Source organism: Tachypleus tridentatus, chromosome 12 (assembly GCF_004210375.1).
Source record: "Tachypleus tridentatus isolate NWPU-2018 chromosome 12, ASM421037v1, whole genome shotgun sequence".
In the NCBI taxonomy this organism is placed as follows: domain Eukaryota; kingdom Metazoa; phylum Arthropoda; class Merostomata; order Xiphosura; family Limulidae; genus Tachypleus; species Tachypleus tridentatus.
Genome location: NC_134836.1, coordinates 1,863,413 through 1,885,715, shown reverse-complemented (window position 1 = coordinate 1,885,715; position 22,303 = coordinate 1,863,413). Strand labels below are relative to the sequence as shown.

Below are 22,303 nucleotides of genomic sequence, written 5' to 3'. Positions count from 1 at the left end.
AGTGATAACATTACATAACTTGCACTGATGTGGTACACATGCATTCATGTTACATATCCATTAATATAACACCTTCAGTCTTCCCTATCCTGGCTGTGTTTTAATGGACTAGTATTTTGTAACATACAGTCACATTTCAATTATTGTGCATTATATATACGTACAAAGATTATTACCATTTAGAAATAAATTATTAAACTTATTTTTCTTAAAATACAGAATAAATAAAGAAGTAAAGCAAAAAGTTATCTTTTCTCACTATGATGTTTGTATTCAGATGTTACTGGACATATATGTTGTTAAGTCATATAATTTTGCATGTGCAGAATATCAAAAACAAAAATAATTTTTTTTTTCTTTTGGTTTTATATTTATATGTAGTTGAATAACCAAAAAACCATAAAGAACTACACTGATACCACAGGATTTCACTATAATTTATAAAGCTTAGTAAGTAAGTTATTTAGATTTTAATAAATGTGAAACTTCAAGCAGACTAAAGACACAACCTACCTCCTTAAGAACTTGAATCAAAAGAACCCAGTAACTTTTTCAATGATTAAACAGACAGAGGAAACCACTCTGGAGGCATTCTAAGCTGTTAATTGGTTATTCTCATCATATACCAAGATAAAACTACACGAGGGACCATTTCATAAACTAACCACTACAACATACCTAGAACCATATAGATATAATAATTTGTTAACTAGACTGTATTCTTGAATATAATATCACTCAATGTTTATCTCAGTCTGCAATCAGTAATTGGGTAATATTTTGAAGTTAGCTTCAATGATATTTTAACATAGACCTTTTTTGACTTTCTAACATTTTTTAATGAAATTTAAAATGTAATTAACATAGCAAAATAACGTAGCATCAGTTTTTATAATAAAACTTAGGAATGATTAATTCATTGAGAATTTACTAAATTGAGCTCAGGAATTTTATAAACAGAAATACAACTAGATAACAAATAACATTTGTAATTCTCTGCTAATAAATAATAAACAAGGTACTAGTGGATTTGCAGATGGATGATTTCACACTTCTTGGTCACAAGTTAGTAACTTTAAATGATGCTTTTAATAAAATTATTTCAATTGCATAATTCTTGAAAAATGTGCAAGAGTAGTTATTGAACTAATTCTAAAAAATAAAATGTGATTTGACTAAAAGTCACCCAACAGTATTAAAAGACTGGTTGAGTATATTAAAAAGGAATGTAATAGTTAGTTCTGCTATAGCTGGTTAAAGGTTGTTTGTTTTTGGGTTTTGTTTTGTTTTTTTGTTTTACAACATTCAATGCTCTTCATTTTTGTCCTAATAAAAAAAAAAAAATATAATTGATGTGACTTTATATATTGGATATGTATATTTACAAACTGTGCAGAGTGTGCTTGAATTTCCACAATTCATACCAAATGCTGTTGAAATTTTATATTAAAAACATCATTTATCATGTTTGGCTCAGACTTTAAAATCAATACTATACCAAGGTGACCTAACCACTAGATAGATTTTTATTGTTGTTATAAGGCCTTTTTCTGTTTTGTCATCATCAAAAGGTAATCTCAGTTTTATGACTGTTTTGCTATTTTCTGAACATCAACAACTCCTTTCAATCGAAACTGCTGATACAGATGCTATGGTAAGGTAAAGCAAATTTAATGTAATAAGTACTGAAATGTATTTAATGTCTAGAAATGTTTATACAACAATCATAATAATTACCTCTCAGGTTTTGTTGAATTAACAACTTAAATTTCTTGCTATTTATCTTTGTAATTATACTTATTTTCATTACATTCAGTGATTAGTTCTTCAGACTTGACACCTAATAACTTCTCTTAATGAAAGACGTTTTCAAATAATATTTACTAGTAACAAGTTACACAATATATTTTTAATGCATACAATGAATATTTCTTCAGAAATATTATCTTGAGTTTTATTTAGGTGCTTTAGTGCACTGGAAGAGTTCAAACCCAAAATGGAACATAACTTGTTCTTCGGTGTTAGTTCACAATCTGTATTTTTAAATTCAATATTATTTTACAATATATATGATATACCTTATCCATCCTTTTCTAGATCTTAATTAGAAACATTTAAAGGACACAGCAAATAATACTGCATATTAATGGCAGGATATTTTATCTGTTACAGTTGGTTTACTAAATGGAAAGTTTGAGGTATGAGAAATTAAATTTACAATTTAAATATCCACAGTTGGTATCTGCAATATAATTACTAATGATATCTATGATTGTTATATTTTGGATTTACCCGAGTTTCTCCAACAAGTGTAATATTGTCAAATCAACACAAGTTAACTCTCTCAGAAAAATAAAATGGTAATGAAAACGAAACTAAATCTTCCTATTCAAAAGTGAGAAGTGCTTGATACATAATAACAATACATACATTCAATGGAGATTACTTTATAAAGGTTCTTTCCATGGTAATTTGGTTAACTGAAGTGAATTTGTGGACACTGAAATTTGTCTCTACTGTGAAAAAAACCCCAACAAAAAACTCTCTCTCTCTCTCTTTTTTTTTAGTTTAAATGTATAATTAATCCTTTACTCAAAAGTAATAGTCTAACATATTTTAAGTTATTAGTGGTGAGTAGAGTACAATGCATCTAAACCAAACAAGTTGTTTACACTCCACCACTAAATTAAGTCACAATACATTTGCTTCATTCTTTTATACAGAAGGGGATAGCCATGAATTTGGCAAAACTAAAAAGTTGCAGTGGGAGGAGTGAACCAAAGAATAGATTAGGCTTCCATATCAGCTTTCCTTTATTGAAATTCTCATTTTGTGAAGAAAATTTTTCACGATCGGCATCTATCTTATTTCTTTCTTTTGTCCAGTTAATAGATTATTAATAGATCAAACTTATTCTACAAGTTCTTTTACCTTAGTTGAAAAACAAAATATAAAATTTTATACCAGTTAAAATTATCATTCATAACATCAGAACTGACATCATACATAATTTATAAAATGAATATTACAAAGCTTATACAATTGATTGATTACTAGTTAATTTATAAGTTGAAATTTATTATTATACTTAATGATTCTATTGATAGAAAATAAATTAATTTTAATAAACTTAAATATCTCAAAACAATTTCAAGAGTAATTCTAAAGAACAAACTTATTATTATTACTTTAACACAAATTTGAATCAAAACCAAAACATCCTCTTTTTACCAGTGCATTGTAATTTCATCATTTTTTATCTGCATTTTTTTTTTATTAGTGAAATCTTACATTTATAAATTTTTGAGAATATAAAAAATTGTAAAACAAACTTGATTCAACTTGTTATTCCACGATGTCATGCTCACCAATATTTCCTCTACAGCAGATTTCAGTCTGGCATATCCAACATGTTGTTTCCCCATTAAATGATCATCTACTCGCTGCTGAGCATCACCAACAATCAGGAAAGCTCCACAAACTTCACATACTTCCATCTGTTTCTCTTGAGCAGCAGCTATTTCAGCAGTTTGCTGAAAATCATGACAAATAAAAAAAAAATCAACAAAATAAAATAATTAACACTTAATAAGTTTCAGAGAAATTCTATCTTATAAACCTATTTAGCAGCATTCTGTTCTAATACTTAATTTTAAGCACTTTAATCCCAATATTTTCAAATATTCTAAGTTGAGAACTATGATATAAAAAGTTACTTATAATTTATTATGACTCATTCCTTCCAAGGAAAAGTAACTTAGAGTTGGATTCAAGAAAGAAGAAAAACTGCTTGATATATAAACTGAAAACATAATATGAAAGGCTTGGCTCTTTTAAACAAATATTAACCTTTACTTTAAGTATTTCTTATGTAACATTAATCAAAGTTTTTTTTATCTACAAAAAAGAAAAAAGGGTAATAAGCAAAAGATAACATCAGCACCATATGCTTCAATATGTATTGTTGTGTTCCCTATATAGAAATTAAGCAATTTTACCTACTTTTTTTAGTTGGTTCTTTATAACAAATAATGTAGCAAGCAAAGAAAGAAACTTAACCAATATAGTATAATATAGTAAACAGTATAAAAACATGTCAGTAAATCTGTGGGTTGAATAGGTAAGTCAATTTCTTACCAACTGGGGCCATTTTATCTTATCAAGAGAGCAAAAATCACATTTGTGAATCGAAAAAATTGTAGAGGACTTATCTTTTATTACATTTTATTTTTGTAAATAGTAGCATGAGATACAATTATTTATACTAAATTGCATTAGTTAATGAAGTTTTAAGATAAATTTAACAAATATAGCTGCCCTCTTCAAGATAAAATTTTTTCCTTGTACTTCAGCACTTGCTTTACCATCTATGATTGGTATCTATCTTTTTCTTGTCTTTTTCTTTATAAAACAGAATCTGGATGTGTTAAAATTTCACTTGTAAAACATTTAGCCAATCCTAGTCAAAAGTGTCAGTTTCATTACCATGCTATTCCAATTCCTGTATTTCACATTTCATATAATCATAGGATTATAAAGAATGTGACAAAACCTTGTTCTTTGGATTTTACAACATAAATGTGGGTGGTGCTTTGTTATGGTAACTGCTATTTTGTGTAGAGATTGTATTTAGCACTAGTCAAAAGTCTTTTTTTTTTACAAGCCTTAGAACTTTTGCTCTTGGGATGTATGGGTTTGTTTGTTTGTTTTTTGAATTTTGCACAAAGCTACTTGAGGGCTATCTGCACTAGCCATCCCTAATTTAGCAGTGTAAGACTAGAGGGAAGACAGCTAGTCATCACCACCCACCGCCAACTCTTGGACTACTCTTTTACCAACGAATATTGGGATTGACTGTCACATTATAACGCCCCCACAACTGAAAGGGCGAGCATATTTGGTGTGACCGGGATTCGAACCCATGACCCTCATATTATGAGCTTAACGTCTTGACACGTTTGGCCATGCTGGGCCGGGATGTATGAGACTTTTTATTAAATAGTGCTATATTATATATCTATTTATATTATTCATTATATTGAAAAATTAACTCACAATTGATATATTTTAAAGAAAGAAGTTCGTCCACAAATGTTAGGGTTAAGATCTACAAAGAGGCATGTTCATGGTTTCTTGTGAAAGAGTTTGTGATTTTCATATTAGCAGTTTTAATTTCAATAATTTAGTATATTTTTATATTTAGTTTTTTAAAAAAATATCATTCAATATCTAGGATGATTGCTTTGTGTAGTTTGTAAATACTACTAGTACTACATAAGAATTTTATATTTGTCTTCTTCCTGCTTACTATCTGTACATTATAACTCACTTCTGTTGTTGTTGCTTTATAATTTAAACAGTGTAACTGATGCATAAAAAGCTTATTCTGATGTTTTGCAAAAAGTTTAAAAACACAATGTGCAAATGACAACAATAAAACCCATACGTTGGTTTTTTCCTAAACACATTAATCTCAATAATACAAGGAAAGCTGTGAAATTCTCAAAGTTGAGATGCCAATACATGGAAGAGCTTAAGTTTCTAATATAAATCTTGCCTATAATAAGAGAAATGTGATAAGGACTAATATTTTAAGTGCTGTAAAATGATTTTCTTTGTAGTTTATGGGGTCTGTATCCTTTGGCAACAGGATACATCATGTAACTAGGGTCAGGTAAGGTTATTCAAACCACTTGCATGGTAAGCTATTATATACAGTCACTAGTAATGGCATGTGTTTTTCTTATAGCAAAGCAACATCAGGGTATCTGCTGAGCCTACCGAAGAAAATCCGTAGACTTACCACTATACTAGTGGGGGTCCACTAGTAGTGGGAATTAAAGTTTTATCTATGTAGTGAAACAACAGAAAAAGATGCGTGTTTAAATAAACTTGTCTGAAACTTCAGAGAAATGATATTCAAGTACCAAAAATCTTTTTTGCTAACATATTTACAGTAACGTTCAAATGCACGTGCTGGACTAAAGAAGAGTGCCCATTAACAAGTGATAGTTTACAACAAATGTATGAAGTTCATGATACTAACCTCATTTTTTTAAAGCACAATAAATATAATTATGAATGCAATGAAGCATAAATTCAAAATAAAAGTACAGTTATAAAACATTTTTTTTTATGAACACATAAACATGAAATCCTAATTTAAAATAGAAAAATATTTGTTTATTGTTTAGGTTTACTTAAAAATATTATATTTGGTCTTATATACATACACTGCTGGCCAAAATCTTAAGGCCAATAAACACAAAGAAAAAATATGCATTTTGCACTGTTAGACTCAATCACTTATTTGAGTACAGTTTTGAAAGATGAAAATAAAAAACTTTTTTATCATTTAATAGGGAAAATATGAACAGTATGACATGAGCCTAAATACTAGCTGGTCAAAAGTTTAAGACCATACCAAAAAGAAGTCTTAAACAGGGTAGGAAGTAGGAAATGCCCAAGATGTCTCAGTAGTGAGTTGGACGGTTGTCACTGCAAATAACTGCAAACATTCGCTTTGGCATGGTCGATATAAGCGTTTGCAGAAGGCTGGCTGGAATGTTATTCCAAGTGGTGAAGATGGCTTCACAAAGATCATGCACTGTTTGGAATTGATGTCCATTTCTACAGACTTCCCTTGCTATCCACCCACCAACATTTTCAATAAGGTTCAGTTTGGGCAAACATGCTGGATGGTCCAAAAGAATCACGTTATTTGCCATGAAAAAGTCCTTTGTCCTGCAGGCATTGTGGATTCCAGCGCTGTCCTGCTGAAAGATCCAGTCATTTCCACACAAGCGAGGGCCTTCAGTCAATAAGGATGCCCTTTGAAGAGATGATCTCTTCAACATGCCAATGCAGTCAGCTGCTGTTTGATGCCACTGTATAACCTGAAGCTCCATTGTTCCATGGAAGGAGAAAGCACTCCAGATCAGGATGGAACCTCCTCCACTGTGTCGTGTGGAAAATGTCTCCAGTGGGATATCCTTATCGTGCCAGTAACGTTGGAAGCCATCTGGACCATCCAAGTTTTAACTTTTTCTCAACAGAAAACAAAACCTTTTTCTACTTTTATTCGTCCTATGTTTGGTGCTTCTCGGCAAAGTTTAACCGAGCTGTTTCGTGGTGTGGAAGGACGCGTGGCCTTTGAAGACGTTTACGGCTTTTAAAGTCTTTCTCTCGTAGATGCCGTCTTATTGTTCTTCAGCTGCATTTTGCGTCCGTAAGGGCTTTAATCTGGTTTGACAATAGGCTGGTGTCTTGCTGGACAACCCGTCGAAACCTCCTCCTCAACGCCAGCACAATTTTCTTTGGCTGACCACTTGAAATTCTCGTTTCGTATCCCTCAGGTTATTTTAAGAAATTTGCAACAGCAGGTTTACTACGCCCAATCTCACTAGCGATGGCACGTTGACAGAGACCTTGCTTTTGCAGCTCGACAATTCTGTCAGCTTTTTAGCCTTTCCCATGTTTTTACCCAATGTAACACAGGAGATGTTGACAAAGCTAATGCTTGAACACAAATGACTAAATTTCGTTACGTGTTTACTGATTAACGTTTTGTTCCAGTATGGTCTCAAAAACTTTTGATTAGCTAGTATTTAGGCTCATGTCATACTGTTCACATTTTCCCTATTAAATGATAAAAAAAGTTTTTTTTTGTATTTTCCCTTTTCTTATTTTCATCTTTCAAAGCTCTGCTCAAATAAGTGGTTGAATCTAACAATGCAAAATGCATATTTTTTCTTTATGTTCATTTGCCTTAATATTTTGGCCAGCAGTGTACATACATATATCACTAGAAACCTAAAGTTATTGTTAAAAATCAAAAATAGACAAAATTTGCATTTTATGGACAATAAAGAGTTGAGAGATTTTAAAATAATGTGTACTGAAACATAAGTACAAGTTGAAATTTGGAACAAATATAAATATTGTAATCATATATTAAAGATCATGATGCAAAAAAGTTAAATTTGTTGAAGTAACAGGCATTTATGAAAGTTCTTATAAAGTTTCAAAGAATTTCATCCATTAGTTTTGTTAGAACAAAATAATGCAGGACTTGTGTTGGCTAAGCAGAAATTTTTTAGCCTAGCCATTAGTAGTTAGGTTAACAGGATAAAAGGCTTCTGTTTAAAAGCTATGGCTTTGTTGACGTACAAATGGTATCATAATGAGCTTAGTATCAAACACAAGCATTACATAGGAAGCATATTTCAATTCAAATTCAAGGCAGACAAGTTAGAACAAATCAGATATTACAAAATGTATATATTCTTTACTGGACAAGTAGTATAATGAAGTATTGACTATTGTGAGAGTTGATAAACTCATCAGCTAAATATATTCAAAAGATAAGTAAATATGCCTTGTTTGCAAAGTCTATCTAATGAAGGTACTTTTAATTACATACAGAAGGTTTTACTTTTTAAATATTTAGTATGTGCATGTGCTTAAGTGCACACATCTCTAACTCCATAACCCATGTTAAGTAATTCCAATTCAGTACCAAATTTTAACAGAAACGATGCAAAAATTTGCATGTCTACCTTACCCTGTAACAAAAGTTACATTTAAACACATATATGTTAAAAAAAACTTCACAAGATCCACTCATACAATCCAATAAGACATAATTACATTAGCAAAGATTTCATCTGATTGTCTTTCAACTTTATTGAAGAGAAACTCACCTGTAACCAGTGACTAGGTTCAGAACCTTTTCTCAGAGTTTCTCTCTCTTCTTTCAGTTGGTCTACCAGTTTCATTATTCCTTGAGCTTCTTCCACTTTACCTTCACAACCCAGTTCTTCAACCTAGAGAGAATTAATATAAAATATGAGAACAGTTCATAAACTGGCTCATAAAAACAAAGAAAATTTCTTCCTTTCACCTGAAGATATTGTTACCATGCATTAGAAAGTTACCTTACACAACCAATCAATTTTAATTTCTTTGACACTCAGGAAAATATTTTTTTACTTATTTTACTAAATCAAGCATTCAGTTTACCACTATAAATTACAAAACAAGACTGATAAAAGGTTCATTAATGATCAATACACTAGTGTTCAAAACTGTCACCATTATTTGTCAGTAGTGTAGCATGTTATTTTGTTCTTTAGCACAAAGTTACACAATGAGCTATATACATTCTATACACTGCTGAAAATAAAAACTTCAGTTTTAACACTGTAACTCTAAACTTACTTCTGACTTAGAGGAAAACATTATTTAGACAAGAATATTGTTTGGTACAGGCCACTTTATATTATTGTATTTGTGTGTGTTGTCCAAATACAATCAATTTAACAATAACATTGAATAAAAAAGTGTCATCAGAATAGCATGTCACTGTAAACTTGAAATATCATAATTACTACACCTAAATATCCTTGACATTTTATCAAAAAAGAATATTCCTGTTGTTTCCTAACAAAAACGCAACAAGGAATATTAAAATGCAAAAACATTAATAGAAACAAAAATGTCACCATCAATAACTATGAAACTATGGCTTCTAAATTTTAAGGAAGTACCATATTTTTTGGTGTATAAGACACTTTTTCCAAAAAGGGGGTCTCAAAAGCCTCCCTGCATCCTATACACCAAAGGCATACTGTACCTTATACAGCAAGGAATAGAAACCAGTACAATCAATCTTTACACTTCCCTGGGCTTGTCTTCTTTCTGTCATAGGCTAAAGAAAATGGGTTATTATGGGAAACCACTGTAGAACAGTGTTCTGTTAAGGGGATCTTTAACTTAAATTAGGCACTGTACTAACATTACCAGTCATATCCACAAAGAACACAATAAAAACATAAGTTTCGAAATTAATAGTAATTATGACCACAAAACTACATGGGCAGCTAATGCGAGCTCAAAATATGAGGAGAATGTACACACTAAGGTGGCTGCCAGGCAAGGGTTGCTGGCATCACCCATCAACACAGAGGGAGATAGGGGATGCCCGCTCTAGTATATATATCTGTAGCTTCAGGTCAGAACAAACATAAACAAGCTCACACCACATCCTCTCATACATCCTCTGTCGGTCATGCCATCTTTTGGCAAATGGGAGAATATGAGGCATTTAGAATATAAAGGGGCAAACCACAGCAACCAGAAGGTAAGCACTGACTGGCATAAATTCATGATCAAGCACCATCAAAATTTTGTATTCACATGAAAAGCAAGTTAAAGTGCATCTGCTTGATAGAATGCCAATCAAGAAAGCAAGGACTATTCTATAACAGTAAACTAGTTGTGCCAGTACAGATGGTATAGTATGACTTGTGGAGAGTGGTCAAATGGTCAGCATATTCTGAAATGACACAAAATGGATGAGATATAAAGACTGGTGCATTAAGAAATTTTTTAGCAATGCTTAAAGGACAGACCAGAAATAAGACAGCTTTTGGGAGAGAGGAAACTGCTGGTACTAAGCAAGCACATTAAATTACAATATCCCTTTATAAATGGCATTTTACCTGTCTAGAAAAATAAGTTTGCAGTCATGACATTATTATTATACAAAAACAAATGATAAAAAAAAAAACAACCTCAAACTACAGGTTTACATGTTACTTACTTTTGGATTACAACTAGTAGGTCATCTATGTTCAACTCAAAGTATTCTGTAACATATTTCAGAAAAAACAAACAAACAATACTATGAGAAACACGGACATAATATTTATATCCAGGCTATAAGGGTAAATACCTGAATGAGCAATTCATTGATTCGGTCAGTTAACACCACAATTTTTTCTTCACTATTTTTTGAAAGTGGCATAGATGCTACCTGAAATCAAAAAAATAATTTCCAAATGAAACAAATTAAATGTTGATTTTCTCAAGAATGTACATTTGCAAAGCATATAATTAGTATTACACATTAAGTCAGACAACTGAGTGTATCTAAGATCTTGTAACTTAACTGTCATCCTCACATGACCAGTAAACATTTGTCTGCTACATATATTCCATTTTTTAAGTTATGTAAAATCTTCAATCTCTTTTCAAAAAAATAAACAAGGTTGTACTTCCAGTAATACTGATATTACTCATTCTATCTACTTTGATATAAAAAGTCATGGTCTTACTAAATAAAGAATAATGTTGTAACTTGCATAGGTTAATAGGGCAAAAAACATTTCTAGATCTTTTCTATTACCAATCTGTAATTTTCAATGACCAACCTAATTTACTGATTTTAATACTGCAAACCCCATTAAAATTAAATATTTAATGTCTAAGTTTTTTTTAGAAATGCAGTAACAAATACAGAAAATTTGAGCAATAATAGTAAAACATGAATTGCAAAAAAAAAAAAGCTTCTTCAAGCAAATAAAACAATTCATTAAAAGAATTTCTATATGCCCCTAAAGACTGCTTTGGTCACAGATAAAAACTCTTTTAACATGTAAACAGTCAATTAATACTTGTTGAACCTATTATTTCAACCCAACAAGTCAACATGTACCTGACAAGCTCCTGAACGTGTATCACAACATGCCATCAAGGCAACAAAGGATAAAACACAACTTTTGTTCCTGGATAGTATGCATTATTTCTTAATTGCTTCCATTGTAAAAGCACAGAAAATGGCCATTATTCCCTTCAAACTTTGCTTTTATGACTTGGATAATAAAATTTAGAAATTAACCTATTTTCTATGTAAAAATGGGCAAATTTGCACATTTTCATTTACATAAGGTCTGAATAAAACAATATATGAATCAAGATTTACATGTATTTATACTAAAGTCATACAAAAATGTTTAGAAGTGAGTAGTTTTTCGAGATTTGGAACTGTAAATCACTTTCATGTATCAGCCCTCAAATACAGTCTCCCATCATGTTTTCATTATATGCTCCTTGGTAGCAGCATTCAAAGTCCAGTATATCTTGGTAAAAGTGCCTGCCTTGCTCCTCTAAGTATGCTCACATATTCTCCTTGAATTTATCAAGATGAGTGTCAAGAATATGGACTTCCAGGGACATCCTGCAGTCCATTTTGTCGTTGGTCTTCATTAGAGCCTCAACCAGTTCCACATAATTTTCGGCCTTGTGATTGCCCAAGAAGCCCCATTGTTGTATTCCTCTTTGGATGAGCCATAGAATACAGTGGATACTTATTCCCATTATGGAGCAGCACAGCTTTGAGGCTTCTGATGAGCTATCAATGAAGAGGAGCCACTCGTTCAGGTTACAGGCAATTCCAATTGCCTCACACAGAGCAGATACACTGTGGCAGAAGCAGAGCCAATCTTGACAAATGAAAAAGCTTGCAAAATGTCAGTGATGCTTCATCTGACTTGCAACTTGCACTCTTTCATCTAACAAATGCCACTCCTTAAGCCTAGGTGTCAAAAGCTCAGCATTCAACTTTGTCAGACCAAGATTTCTGATCAAGTCAGTGAAGTCTCTTTGGTGGGGGTAGTATGGATTTCTCTCACCAGCTGCACCTCAAACTGTAATCTTGATGTTCAATGTCTATCTCGTCTTCTGATTTGCTGCTTTCTGTCTGGCAGAGTGGGTACAGGGAGCTGCAGTCAGTGTGGCACTCGAGTGATGGAAGGTCAAGATAAATGATAGCACATGCATTCTTGCCAGCCCAACATTTTGGAAGGGTCCACCATGCAGAAGTAGCAATTGCTTGAGTAGTCAGGAGGTTCACACAAAATTCTTGTAATAGCAAACTTCTTGGCTCTCTTTTGCCTTCTGTACCATCCTGCAAAAGAGGAAAATAAAATTATTATGAAGAATAAATTTATTTCATCCACAAATAATGTGTAAGAGGTTCATGCAAAATATTTGTGATATTTTTTCTATACTACTGGAAATTAAAAAAAAAAAGATATTTAAGTTTTACAAGGTCTATAATTTGTATAATATACAATCTTAAAATTCAAGCAAGCAAAAATTGTCCATCTTACCTCCTAGAGTTTCTTTTACAGTGCTCGCAAGTAAAATGATATGGTCTTGTCTTGATAAATTGGCCACATACATAACAGAATGCATTGGAGAATGCTTGCAGCTTCTTGATGCCATCTCTGATAAAATCAGATAGGTCTATGTGTTCACTTAGGCAGACAGAACGAAATTGAAGTGGTGAGCCCTGATATATATTACTATGGAAAGCTCTAGAAAATTCTTGTAAGTTCGAAAAAATTCTCTATCAGCTATTTGGCACTGAATTTACCTGGAATATTCTGAAAAATGGATAAATTTCAAATTTTCATTACTCAGGTCACAAAAGCAAAGTTTGAGGAGAAAAGTAGATCTTTTCCATTTACTTTACACACAAGCAATTGGGAAATAACGCTTTCTGCCCAGGAACATGAAAAAATAAAAAAAAGTTTTTACATAGTATAATTCACATTCATATTGTAACTGAGACCACTTTTGTATTTTTGTGCACATTGACAATACTGATTTTCTTGTGTTTATTTCCCATTTCAGAAACCACATTTCCTAAATATCCATTTTCACGAACCTTACAAATACATAATGGTGTGATTTATTGTAAATAAAAACAGGGGATGAAGAGGCTATGGAACTACACTTTCAAGGCATTTTCCAGAACACCTACACAAAAACCAAAGACTGAAATCTTCATTACTTGTGTGAACCCTGCAATCAACTACCCAATTAACCCTTACACAGTTTTTTTTTTTTTTTACACCATCTCATAAACATAAAGGTACACAGACTACAACTCTGAAAGTACTTAATGTAACTTCACAAAATTTGAAACTTCCAAAAAACAATGCATGTCTTTCCTAAAAACAACTGAAATTTTAATTATTTTATTTTTATTAAAACCTTGTTTTTAAATATATGCAGTCAAGGTTTGTTGGTTGATTTCGTGTTTTATGGCACAAAGCATCTAAGCTATCTGCACCAAACATCTGTAAAAAATTAAAATTAAATTCAGTAAAATTCATTTAAAAAGTTCTGGTAAAACAAAACAAAAGTTAAAAAAACATTAATAGCATATAATCAATGTTTACACCTAACCTACAATGTTAAGAGAAAAACTACAGTAATACAAGTTGTAAAGGACTTTCTGTAGCATAACTGTAATTATCATACCTTACCAGAAAGACTAACACAAGTAGAAAAACCACCATCAGTCACCTGAAGTTGGCCTTTCCAGTCCTGGTTCCAAGTTATTTGACGTTATGGTCAGTTTCAAAAAGTAATAAAATTTATAAAAGACTTGTGGCAAAATTTTAATAAGGATGACAAACAGGTAGTTCAAACAGCAGTGTTAGTCACCTGAAGTTGGCCTTTCCAGTCCTGGTTAAGTTATTTAATGTTACAGCCATTTTCTATTTTCAAATCTAACTAGATGGACTGTGATTCTTAAAAGGGAATCACATTAAAAAAAGGTCTAATGTATAAATTAAAAAACTTAAATGGCAGTAGAAAGATTAATGGCCTTTAAAAAACTAAAAACATTTCCAAGGTGGAAAGTGTCACCATCACCACATCTAACGTTATGGACAAACCTAGGGACAGAACATGTTTAAAATGGTGCAGCAGATTGAGAGCCATAACAACAGCAAGGAAGTAAAATGTGGCTTATTGTGACTTGAGTGTTACACATACTACAGACTGGTGCATCAGTTCCAGATAAAAGAAAACGAGTTAAAAAACAGTGACCAAAGCGAAGTCTAGTTAGAACAGCTTCTTGTTTCCAATCCTTATGGGAGCAATACAGCCAAAGTCCAATATAGGGTTTTATTTGGAAAAGCTTGTTTTCATGTTGCTCACTCCAAGATGACTGCTAGCTGGCATGGATCCAGGCCTTGAATACAGGACTACAGTCCATGTATGGAACAGGCACAGCAGTGTTAGTGCCAGAGTGGAAAGATTTAGCTGCAGTGTCAGTGAGCTCATTACCACAAATACCAATGTGGCCCAGTATCCAGAAAAACTGGATATAACTAGATGTTAATTGGGCCAGTCAATTTTAAATATCAGGGAAAACAGGATGTGAACTAAGGTGAAGTGATTCCAGGACCAGTAGAGAACTAAGCAAGTCAGTATAAATAGTACAGTTTGAGCACTGCTGAGCTTCTATGTGATCCAGGGCAAGAGAAATGGTGGACAGTTTAGCAATGAACACAGAAGCTACAGAGGGGATTCTGTACACAACCACCGAACCACAACAAACCATGGCAGAGCACACAGTCACCTGATTTCAAACTATCTGTATAAATAGGAATAAAAGAATGGTTGAAAGATGTTCAGCAAATATCAGACAGTATTTCTAACAAGGAGTGTCTGCTTTTCTCAGATAACTTAAAAACAGGTCACATTTAGGCACTGTAAGAAGCCATGGTGGGATGGGTTGACCAGTGGACACAGCAATGTTATCCAAGGGCAGACCCAATTTATCCAACTGTGCCTGGATATGAAGGCCAAAAGGAGCAATGGCAGGTAGTCTATTGTGAAAAAGTATGGCCCATCGAGGAAGGAAAACATAACCCCAGGTGGGATGCTTTGGTAAAGAATGAAGTTTTGAAGCATATAGTAGAGACAGTTCCAAATGGCAGAGGTACAAAGAAGGTTCATGAGACTATGTATAAGCTCTGAACTGTGGAAGTGCAGAAGGCCCCAGTGCAGAGCTGATGTCCTTGATGATGAATGGGGTCTAGCATCTTTAAGGCTGAGGTTCTGACAGATCCATAGACCAGTGATCCATAGTTGAGTTTCGATCGAATACGAGCACAATATATCTTTAGCACATAACATCAATCCACTCCCCAACTGGTGGAAAAGAAGACATGAATGATGTTCAGTGCTCTTGTACATTTGACCTATAGCTGCATGATGTGTAGTATAAAGGTCAGCTTACAGTCAAAGATAAGCCTCAAGAATTTTATCTCAGGGACCACAGGCAGCACAGCACAATTTCACTGATATGGAGTTCAGAATGAGGGTTAATATCACATTGGCAGCAAAAGTGCATGAAAACGGTTTTAGAGAAAGAGAAGTTAAAACCATTTGTTGTGGTCCATTTCAGTAAACGATTGAGGGCAGTCTGTAGCTGCTGCTCAATATACCTCATGTTTGACTACTGATGTGAGATATGAAAGTCATCTGCATAGAGCCTGTTTGTGACACCGAGAGGTAGTTGTTCAGTGGAGGCATTAATTTTTATACTGAAAAGTGTTACACTCAGAACACAGCCCTGAGGGACTCCAAGTTCCTGCAGAAAAGAACGGGAAAGTGTCGAACCCACACGAACTTGGAATCTCCTGTCCATTAAATTTTTTTTTTTTTATAAAATTGGGCAAATGGCCACATAAACCATATATATGGAGGTCTCCCAAAATGTGATACCTCCATGTTGTATCATAAGCCTCCTCAATATCAAAGAATATTGATGTAAGATGTCGTTTGAGAAAGGCTTCTCTGATTGACATTTCAAGTCGAATCAGGTAGTCCATGGAGCGTTGTCATCAGAACACACATTGGGTGGGCAAGAGGAGGTTGTTTGATTGAGGAGCCAAATGAGACGAGCATTAACCATCCTCTCTTAGGTCTTACACAGACAGCTCGTTGAAACAACTGGATGGTAGTTTGAAGGAATCTTGGGATCCTTCCCAGGCTTGGAAAAAGGTAGGACAATAGCCTGGTGCCAGGCATCAGGAAAACATTCTCCTACCAGATCCAGTTAAAAACAATCAAAAGAATAGCAAAAGAAGCAGTAGACAGATGGTGCAGTATTTCATAGTTTACATCATCAGGTCCAACTGATGTACTAACAGCCTGTTGAAGGGCCAGTTTGAATTACACCATGTAAAGGAAACATTATAGTCAAAAAGACAGTCAGTTCAAAAGGAAAGAAGTGAACACTCTGCCCGAGTCTTGATAGCCAAGAAGGTGGAGGAACAAGCAGAAGTGCTAGATACCCAGCAAAAGCTTTCACCTAGAGTATCGGCGATGCTCTGGACATCAGCTACCTCTTGGCTATCAGAGAGCAAGATGGAGATAGAATTATAGTGCCCACTGACCTTCCAAATTCTGTCCCATATGACCTTGGAACTGGTGGTAGAAGATATGCTAGTTGTGAACTTAATCCAAGATTCCTTCTGGCTTTGAGGTCTTACCCACCTAGCATGTGCACGGTCCTGCTGGAAAGCAATGTGGTTCGAGGCTGTGGGATATCTACGGAGTGTATCCCAGGCCAGTTTTTGAGCCTTCTTTCCTTGAATTGTGGCAGGCAGGATTCCACCACGGATGAGAAAGTAGTGGCAAACATGACGAGGTTTTAGGAATACATTGAGCAGTGGCTTGTGAATACAGTCCTGTTACTGCTGCCACACAGTTGTCTATTGATGGCATACAGACAATGGCTGTAAGAAATGCTGGTTGTGAACTTAATCCAAGATTCCTTTTGGCTTCGATGTCTTGCCTGCTGGAAAGCAATGCAATCTGAGAGTGTGGAATACACATGATAGGTATCACAGGCCAATTTTTTTAGATTTCTGTGACATCTGGCAGGCAGGATTCCACCACAAACAAGGATATTGTGGAAAAACTTGAGGTTTTAGGAATGCACTGAGCAGCTGCCTACATAATACTGTCAAATATTGCTGCCACGCAGTTGTTTATCAAGGGCAGGATCAAGTTCCACGAAAACAGTGAAAGAGGGCCAGTTTGCCTGATCCAGCTTCCACCGAGGCACACAGGTTGGGTGGCATTGACTACGGCCAATCTCTCTCAAAATTATAGGAACATGATCACTGCCTCATGGATTACTGTCAACCCTCTATGAAAAATGGGAGAATAATGAAGAGGAGCCAATTGAGAGGTCAATAGCACTAAAGGACTGACTAGGTGCATGGAAATAAGTAGAAGAACCAGTACTGAAAAGAGAAATGTTGTGATCAGAGAGCATACACTCTACAGAATGACCCCTCCTATCAATACCAGCACTACCACAGAGGGGATGATGTCCATTAAAGTCCCCCAGGATGAAAAGGGAGATGGCAACTGTTCAACGAGAGCATCAAGGTCTGATTGATCATATGTCTCTCCAGGGGACAGGTAGAGAGAACAAACAGTGATGATATGACCCAAGGAAACACGGATGGCTACGGCCTCTAAGGGTGTGTTGAGTGACAAAGACAGGATGGGCACATGCTGATCAAGAAATAGTGCCACCCCTCCATGTACTTGTCCATCACACAGCCTGTCATTTCTGTACAGAGAAAACTACCGAATGGTGATTGTATCAGCAGGTTTCAGAAATGTTTCTTGTAAGGAAAGACATACAGGATGGTAGGAAGCGATCAGTGTTTTGATATCATCCAGATTAGAACGTAATCCTCAACAGTTCCATTGTATCAAGGTGGCCATTTTTAATGATGGGTAGGCGAAGTGGCTGGAGAACCCTTCTGTTTACGACCACGTCTTTTTTCCTTACTGTCCTTATTCAAGGGAGGTTTACTGACCTCCATGGATCCTGCCCTGGGTCAATTGGGCAGATCTTTGCTGTTGGAAGAGAATTGCAGTGACTCGGGACATGAACGAATGATCGTTTTGCATCTTGGGGTGGGAGAAGAAGATGCATCCGAGGGCATGCCTGTACTCAAAACCAAAGAAAGTGGGTCTTGGGATTTGTTGGAATGTAAGTAAGGGACAAAGATGAGTGTTGAAAATGATTCATCAACTTTTTTTAACCATAAAGGTCAAAAGTCTTTTCATTTGTTGTCAGAATTTTTTTTTTTTTGAGGCACAGAGAAATCTGTCTGCACTCCCACTTTAGTTGTGGAATGAACGACAACAGTATATGTCTGACATGACAAAAATTTGAGCCTCAGGATAAGTAACGTTATGAATCATTTTCAAATGCTGTACCTCTTTTTCTTCCAACTATTTAAGGCAAGAACAAAAGTTGGACGGGTGAGAGCCATTGCAATTGATGCAATAAGGGTCCGTTTCACAAGAATTCAAAGCCAAGGTGGTGTGTTAGTGTTGGACCCCTCAACCACTAGAATCCTCTCCTCCCTTTCAAGGGTTGTCAAGCACGGCAAACACATGGGTGGATGTTTCAATCTCAGAGGAGGTAAACTGAAAGAACAGAACCTTCCCTGGAAGGTCTCCTCACCGTGTACAGGAATCCACACCGAGGGGTGCAGTCAAGGTACTGGACTGTTTTGAGTGCAAAGTTACTTATGATTAAAAACACTTTTCTTAATCTGAAAATTTCAAATTTCATTTGCATAATCTCTAAAATTTTGTGAATATAAATTGTCACTTCTTAAATAAAAAATTTTATATTTTATCTGTTATTTTCTCTACCCTAACTATATGCCTTTAGCCAACTTGACCGACCTCATAACCACTAAAAAGAAAGAAAACAATCTAAATGACCCATTATTTTCTTTCTAGAATGACTTCTACTTGCAACAGGAAATTACATTTATTCCAAATGGTTTAAAGCCTTTAATGGTACATCTTTCTATTTAAATGTTATTGTTTTATTGCATTTTGAACAGTTTGTGATAAATAATCCTACCACACAAGTCACTTGATGAACATGCAGCTAACTTTACCCTATTGGACTGCATAAAGCTGTAATCTACTGGCAAGCATATCTCATGAAAATTTATTTATTATTTTTTAATTTTCTTATATTACCTATTCCAGTCTTATCTGATATGATTCTAATTTTCCATTTTAGTAATTTTTGTAATAAATAAAGAATACAAATGAAAAACAAGAAGCATAGTACTTATCCAGGTTTTCATTTCTTATGGTGATGACAAAATTTGACCCAAATTTTTTTTTAATATCAATGGCACTACAACACTAAATTTTTTATTTTGTTAGATAGTGCATCTATGGCCACAGAATAATAGCAAGCAATGTTCTACAAATATCATAATTTTTGTTGTTTGTTTTAAAAACAATAAGGGCCATTAAAAATTCAGCTAAGCTCAATAATGTATTTCCAGTAGGAATATAGTTTGAGCTGGAAGCAAAGTGGATAATTCTCTGTACAGAAAACAAGATAATAAGTCTTTTAAAAGATTGAAATTTTGGCTTTCTATTGGGTACAATATAATATTAAATGTCAGAGTAAGCTATTGGCAATTTAACAGAATTTGACAAGAGAGCACAGCAAGTTGGTTTGATTTTCTAGTTTGCCTCCATAAATATTAAAACTATAAAAATTTTGCTTTGCCTGAGTAACTTACACAAAGTTCCCTACTTCTCAGAGGAGAGTAAATATATTAGAGAAAAAGAAACCACAAAAGTAAATGTTAAAATACTGATTAACAATTTTTTAAATATTTCCTGATAAAAGTAAAAACTCTTAAAATATACACTATATTAAAACTATTTATTAATTATGTTTTAATGCCAGGTTTATTTATATAAATTGACAGTAAATTTGTTTAACTTTTAAATATAAGTCTGTAAAAGTTTGTGGCATTGAGCACTTTGACCAACCCAATGCAAAAGGATTAACATGTACATACATTTTTTATGACTTAACACCTTGTTCTCAAATATGTTTCTGTATATTATTAAAAGGATCAGTTGTCAAGCAACTGATGAAAAACTACCTTGGAAAAAGGTCACATATTATTCTACAAGTTTGAAATTATGCAACTTTCTCTTTGAAAATAAGACTGGTTTTAGAGGAACAGTTACAACTAATCTGAAGAACATGCTCAAATTTGCATCTCTGAATAAGGGAGATGTTGAAACTGAGAAGCAAGGAATATTTTAGCACTTCAATGGAAAGACAAACATCATGTTACTTTGTTTGGAACAGAACATAAAAGTGAAATTAAATACAGTAGAAAAGATTATTACAAAACAACCCAATAACCAAACCCAATACAGTTTTAGATTATAATATCAACATGAGGCTAGTTGACAAAAGTGACATGGAAATTGGACAAATTGATTGCATTCATAAATGTGTGAAGATCTTTTTTCACCTCACTGATATTTTAATTTTGAATTCTTATAACACGTATCTAGTAAAAAGTGGCAAGAAGCCATCACTGAGACAGTTTAGTTATAATGTAATTTACCAATTATCAAGGTAAATTATCAAAAAATCAAGGTATCAAAGGGTGACAAGACCTTTCCCAAGAAGAGAGCTTTACTCTTCCTGATAGTCTTATTGGAAAAGAAGCATTTTCTATGCACATTTTGGAAAGCATTCCATCCTCAGGAGCTAGAAATCATGGACAATATTGCATATGTATGCATACAACAAAAGTGAAAGAAGGTGACTACCTGGTATAGAGAATGTTGATTGGTTGTTTGGCATTTTATGAAGCAAAGCAACTAGGCTTTCTGGGTCAAACAACCAGTATAAAAATTAAAAGTAAAGTAAAATTATTAAAATTCATCAAAAGGAATCAAGATAAAACAAAAAAATAAACTTTTTGAATAAAAACTTAAATACTATTAAATCCAATTTTTAAATCTAGTTTACAGCAGTAAGAGAGAAAGTAAATTAACACAAGTTTTAAAAGATTTCTGTAGCATAATTTTAATTATAATAACTCACCTGGATGGCTAACAGGTAAGTTCAAACATAGAATTAGTCACCTGAGGTTGGTCTTTCCAGTCCTAGTTTCGAGTTATTTGACAGTTTTAGTTTCGAGTTATTTGACATCACGGTTACTTTCTAATTTCATACTGAATGAATTTTACTTAAATTCGTAAAAAGGAATCATGTTAAAAACAGTCTAGTTTATGAACTAAAACTTAAATAGCATTTAAAACTCCAATAGCACTATCATTCAGAGTCGTAACCACAGCTTGAGAGTAAAATGTGGGCTTGTGAGACCCGAGTATCACACAAACCAAACATTGGTGCATCAGTCCCAGATAAAAGAAAACAATGAGTTAAAGAACTGTGATCAAGGCAGAGTCTAGTTAGGACAACTTACCCTTTCCAATCCTTATGGAAAGAAGATCGCCAAAGTCCAATAGAGGGATTTATCTGGAAAAGCTTGTTTTCATGTTGCTCAAATCAAGTTGCTTGCCAACTGACACGAAGCTTAGTCTTGAATACAGGACCACAGTTCATGTATGGAACAAGCACAGCAGTGATAGCACCAGAGCAGACAGACTTAGCTGCAGTGTTGGCAAGCTCTTTCCTGCAAATACCAACGTGGCCTGGTATCTAGAAAAACTGGAAGGAAAAAAATATTAAAGAGAAATGGGCCCATCGGTTTTGTATATCAGCAAGAACATGAAGTGATTCCACGGCCAATAGAAATAGTGCAATTTGAGT

General features: G+C 33.9%; 1 protein-coding gene across 6 annotated transcripts in view; it reads right to left on the bottom strand.

Annotated features, from left to right (window-relative positions):
- Positions 1-22,303, bottom strand: part of LOC143234851 (luc7-like protein 3) — a 58,662-nt gene that overhangs the window by 21,574 nt on the left and 14,785 nt on the right. For 3 of the 6 annotated variants that reach the window (XM_076472526.1, XM_076472525.1, XM_076472527.1), the window contains exons 4-7: positions 10,736-10,816; positions 9,635-9,709; positions 8,703-8,825; positions 3,333-3,533 (exon numbers count right to left, since the gene is read on the bottom strand). In XM_076472526.1, coding sequence (XP_076328641.1) covers positions 3,333-3,533; positions 8,703-8,825; positions 9,635-9,709; positions 10,736-10,816 — 480 coding nt within the window. The remainder of the gene's footprint in view (positions 1-3,332; positions 3,534-8,702; positions 8,826-9,634; positions 9,710-10,735; positions 10,817-22,303) is intronic. The other 3 variants (XM_076472528.1, XM_076472529.1, XM_076472530.1) reach the window with 3 other exon arrangements.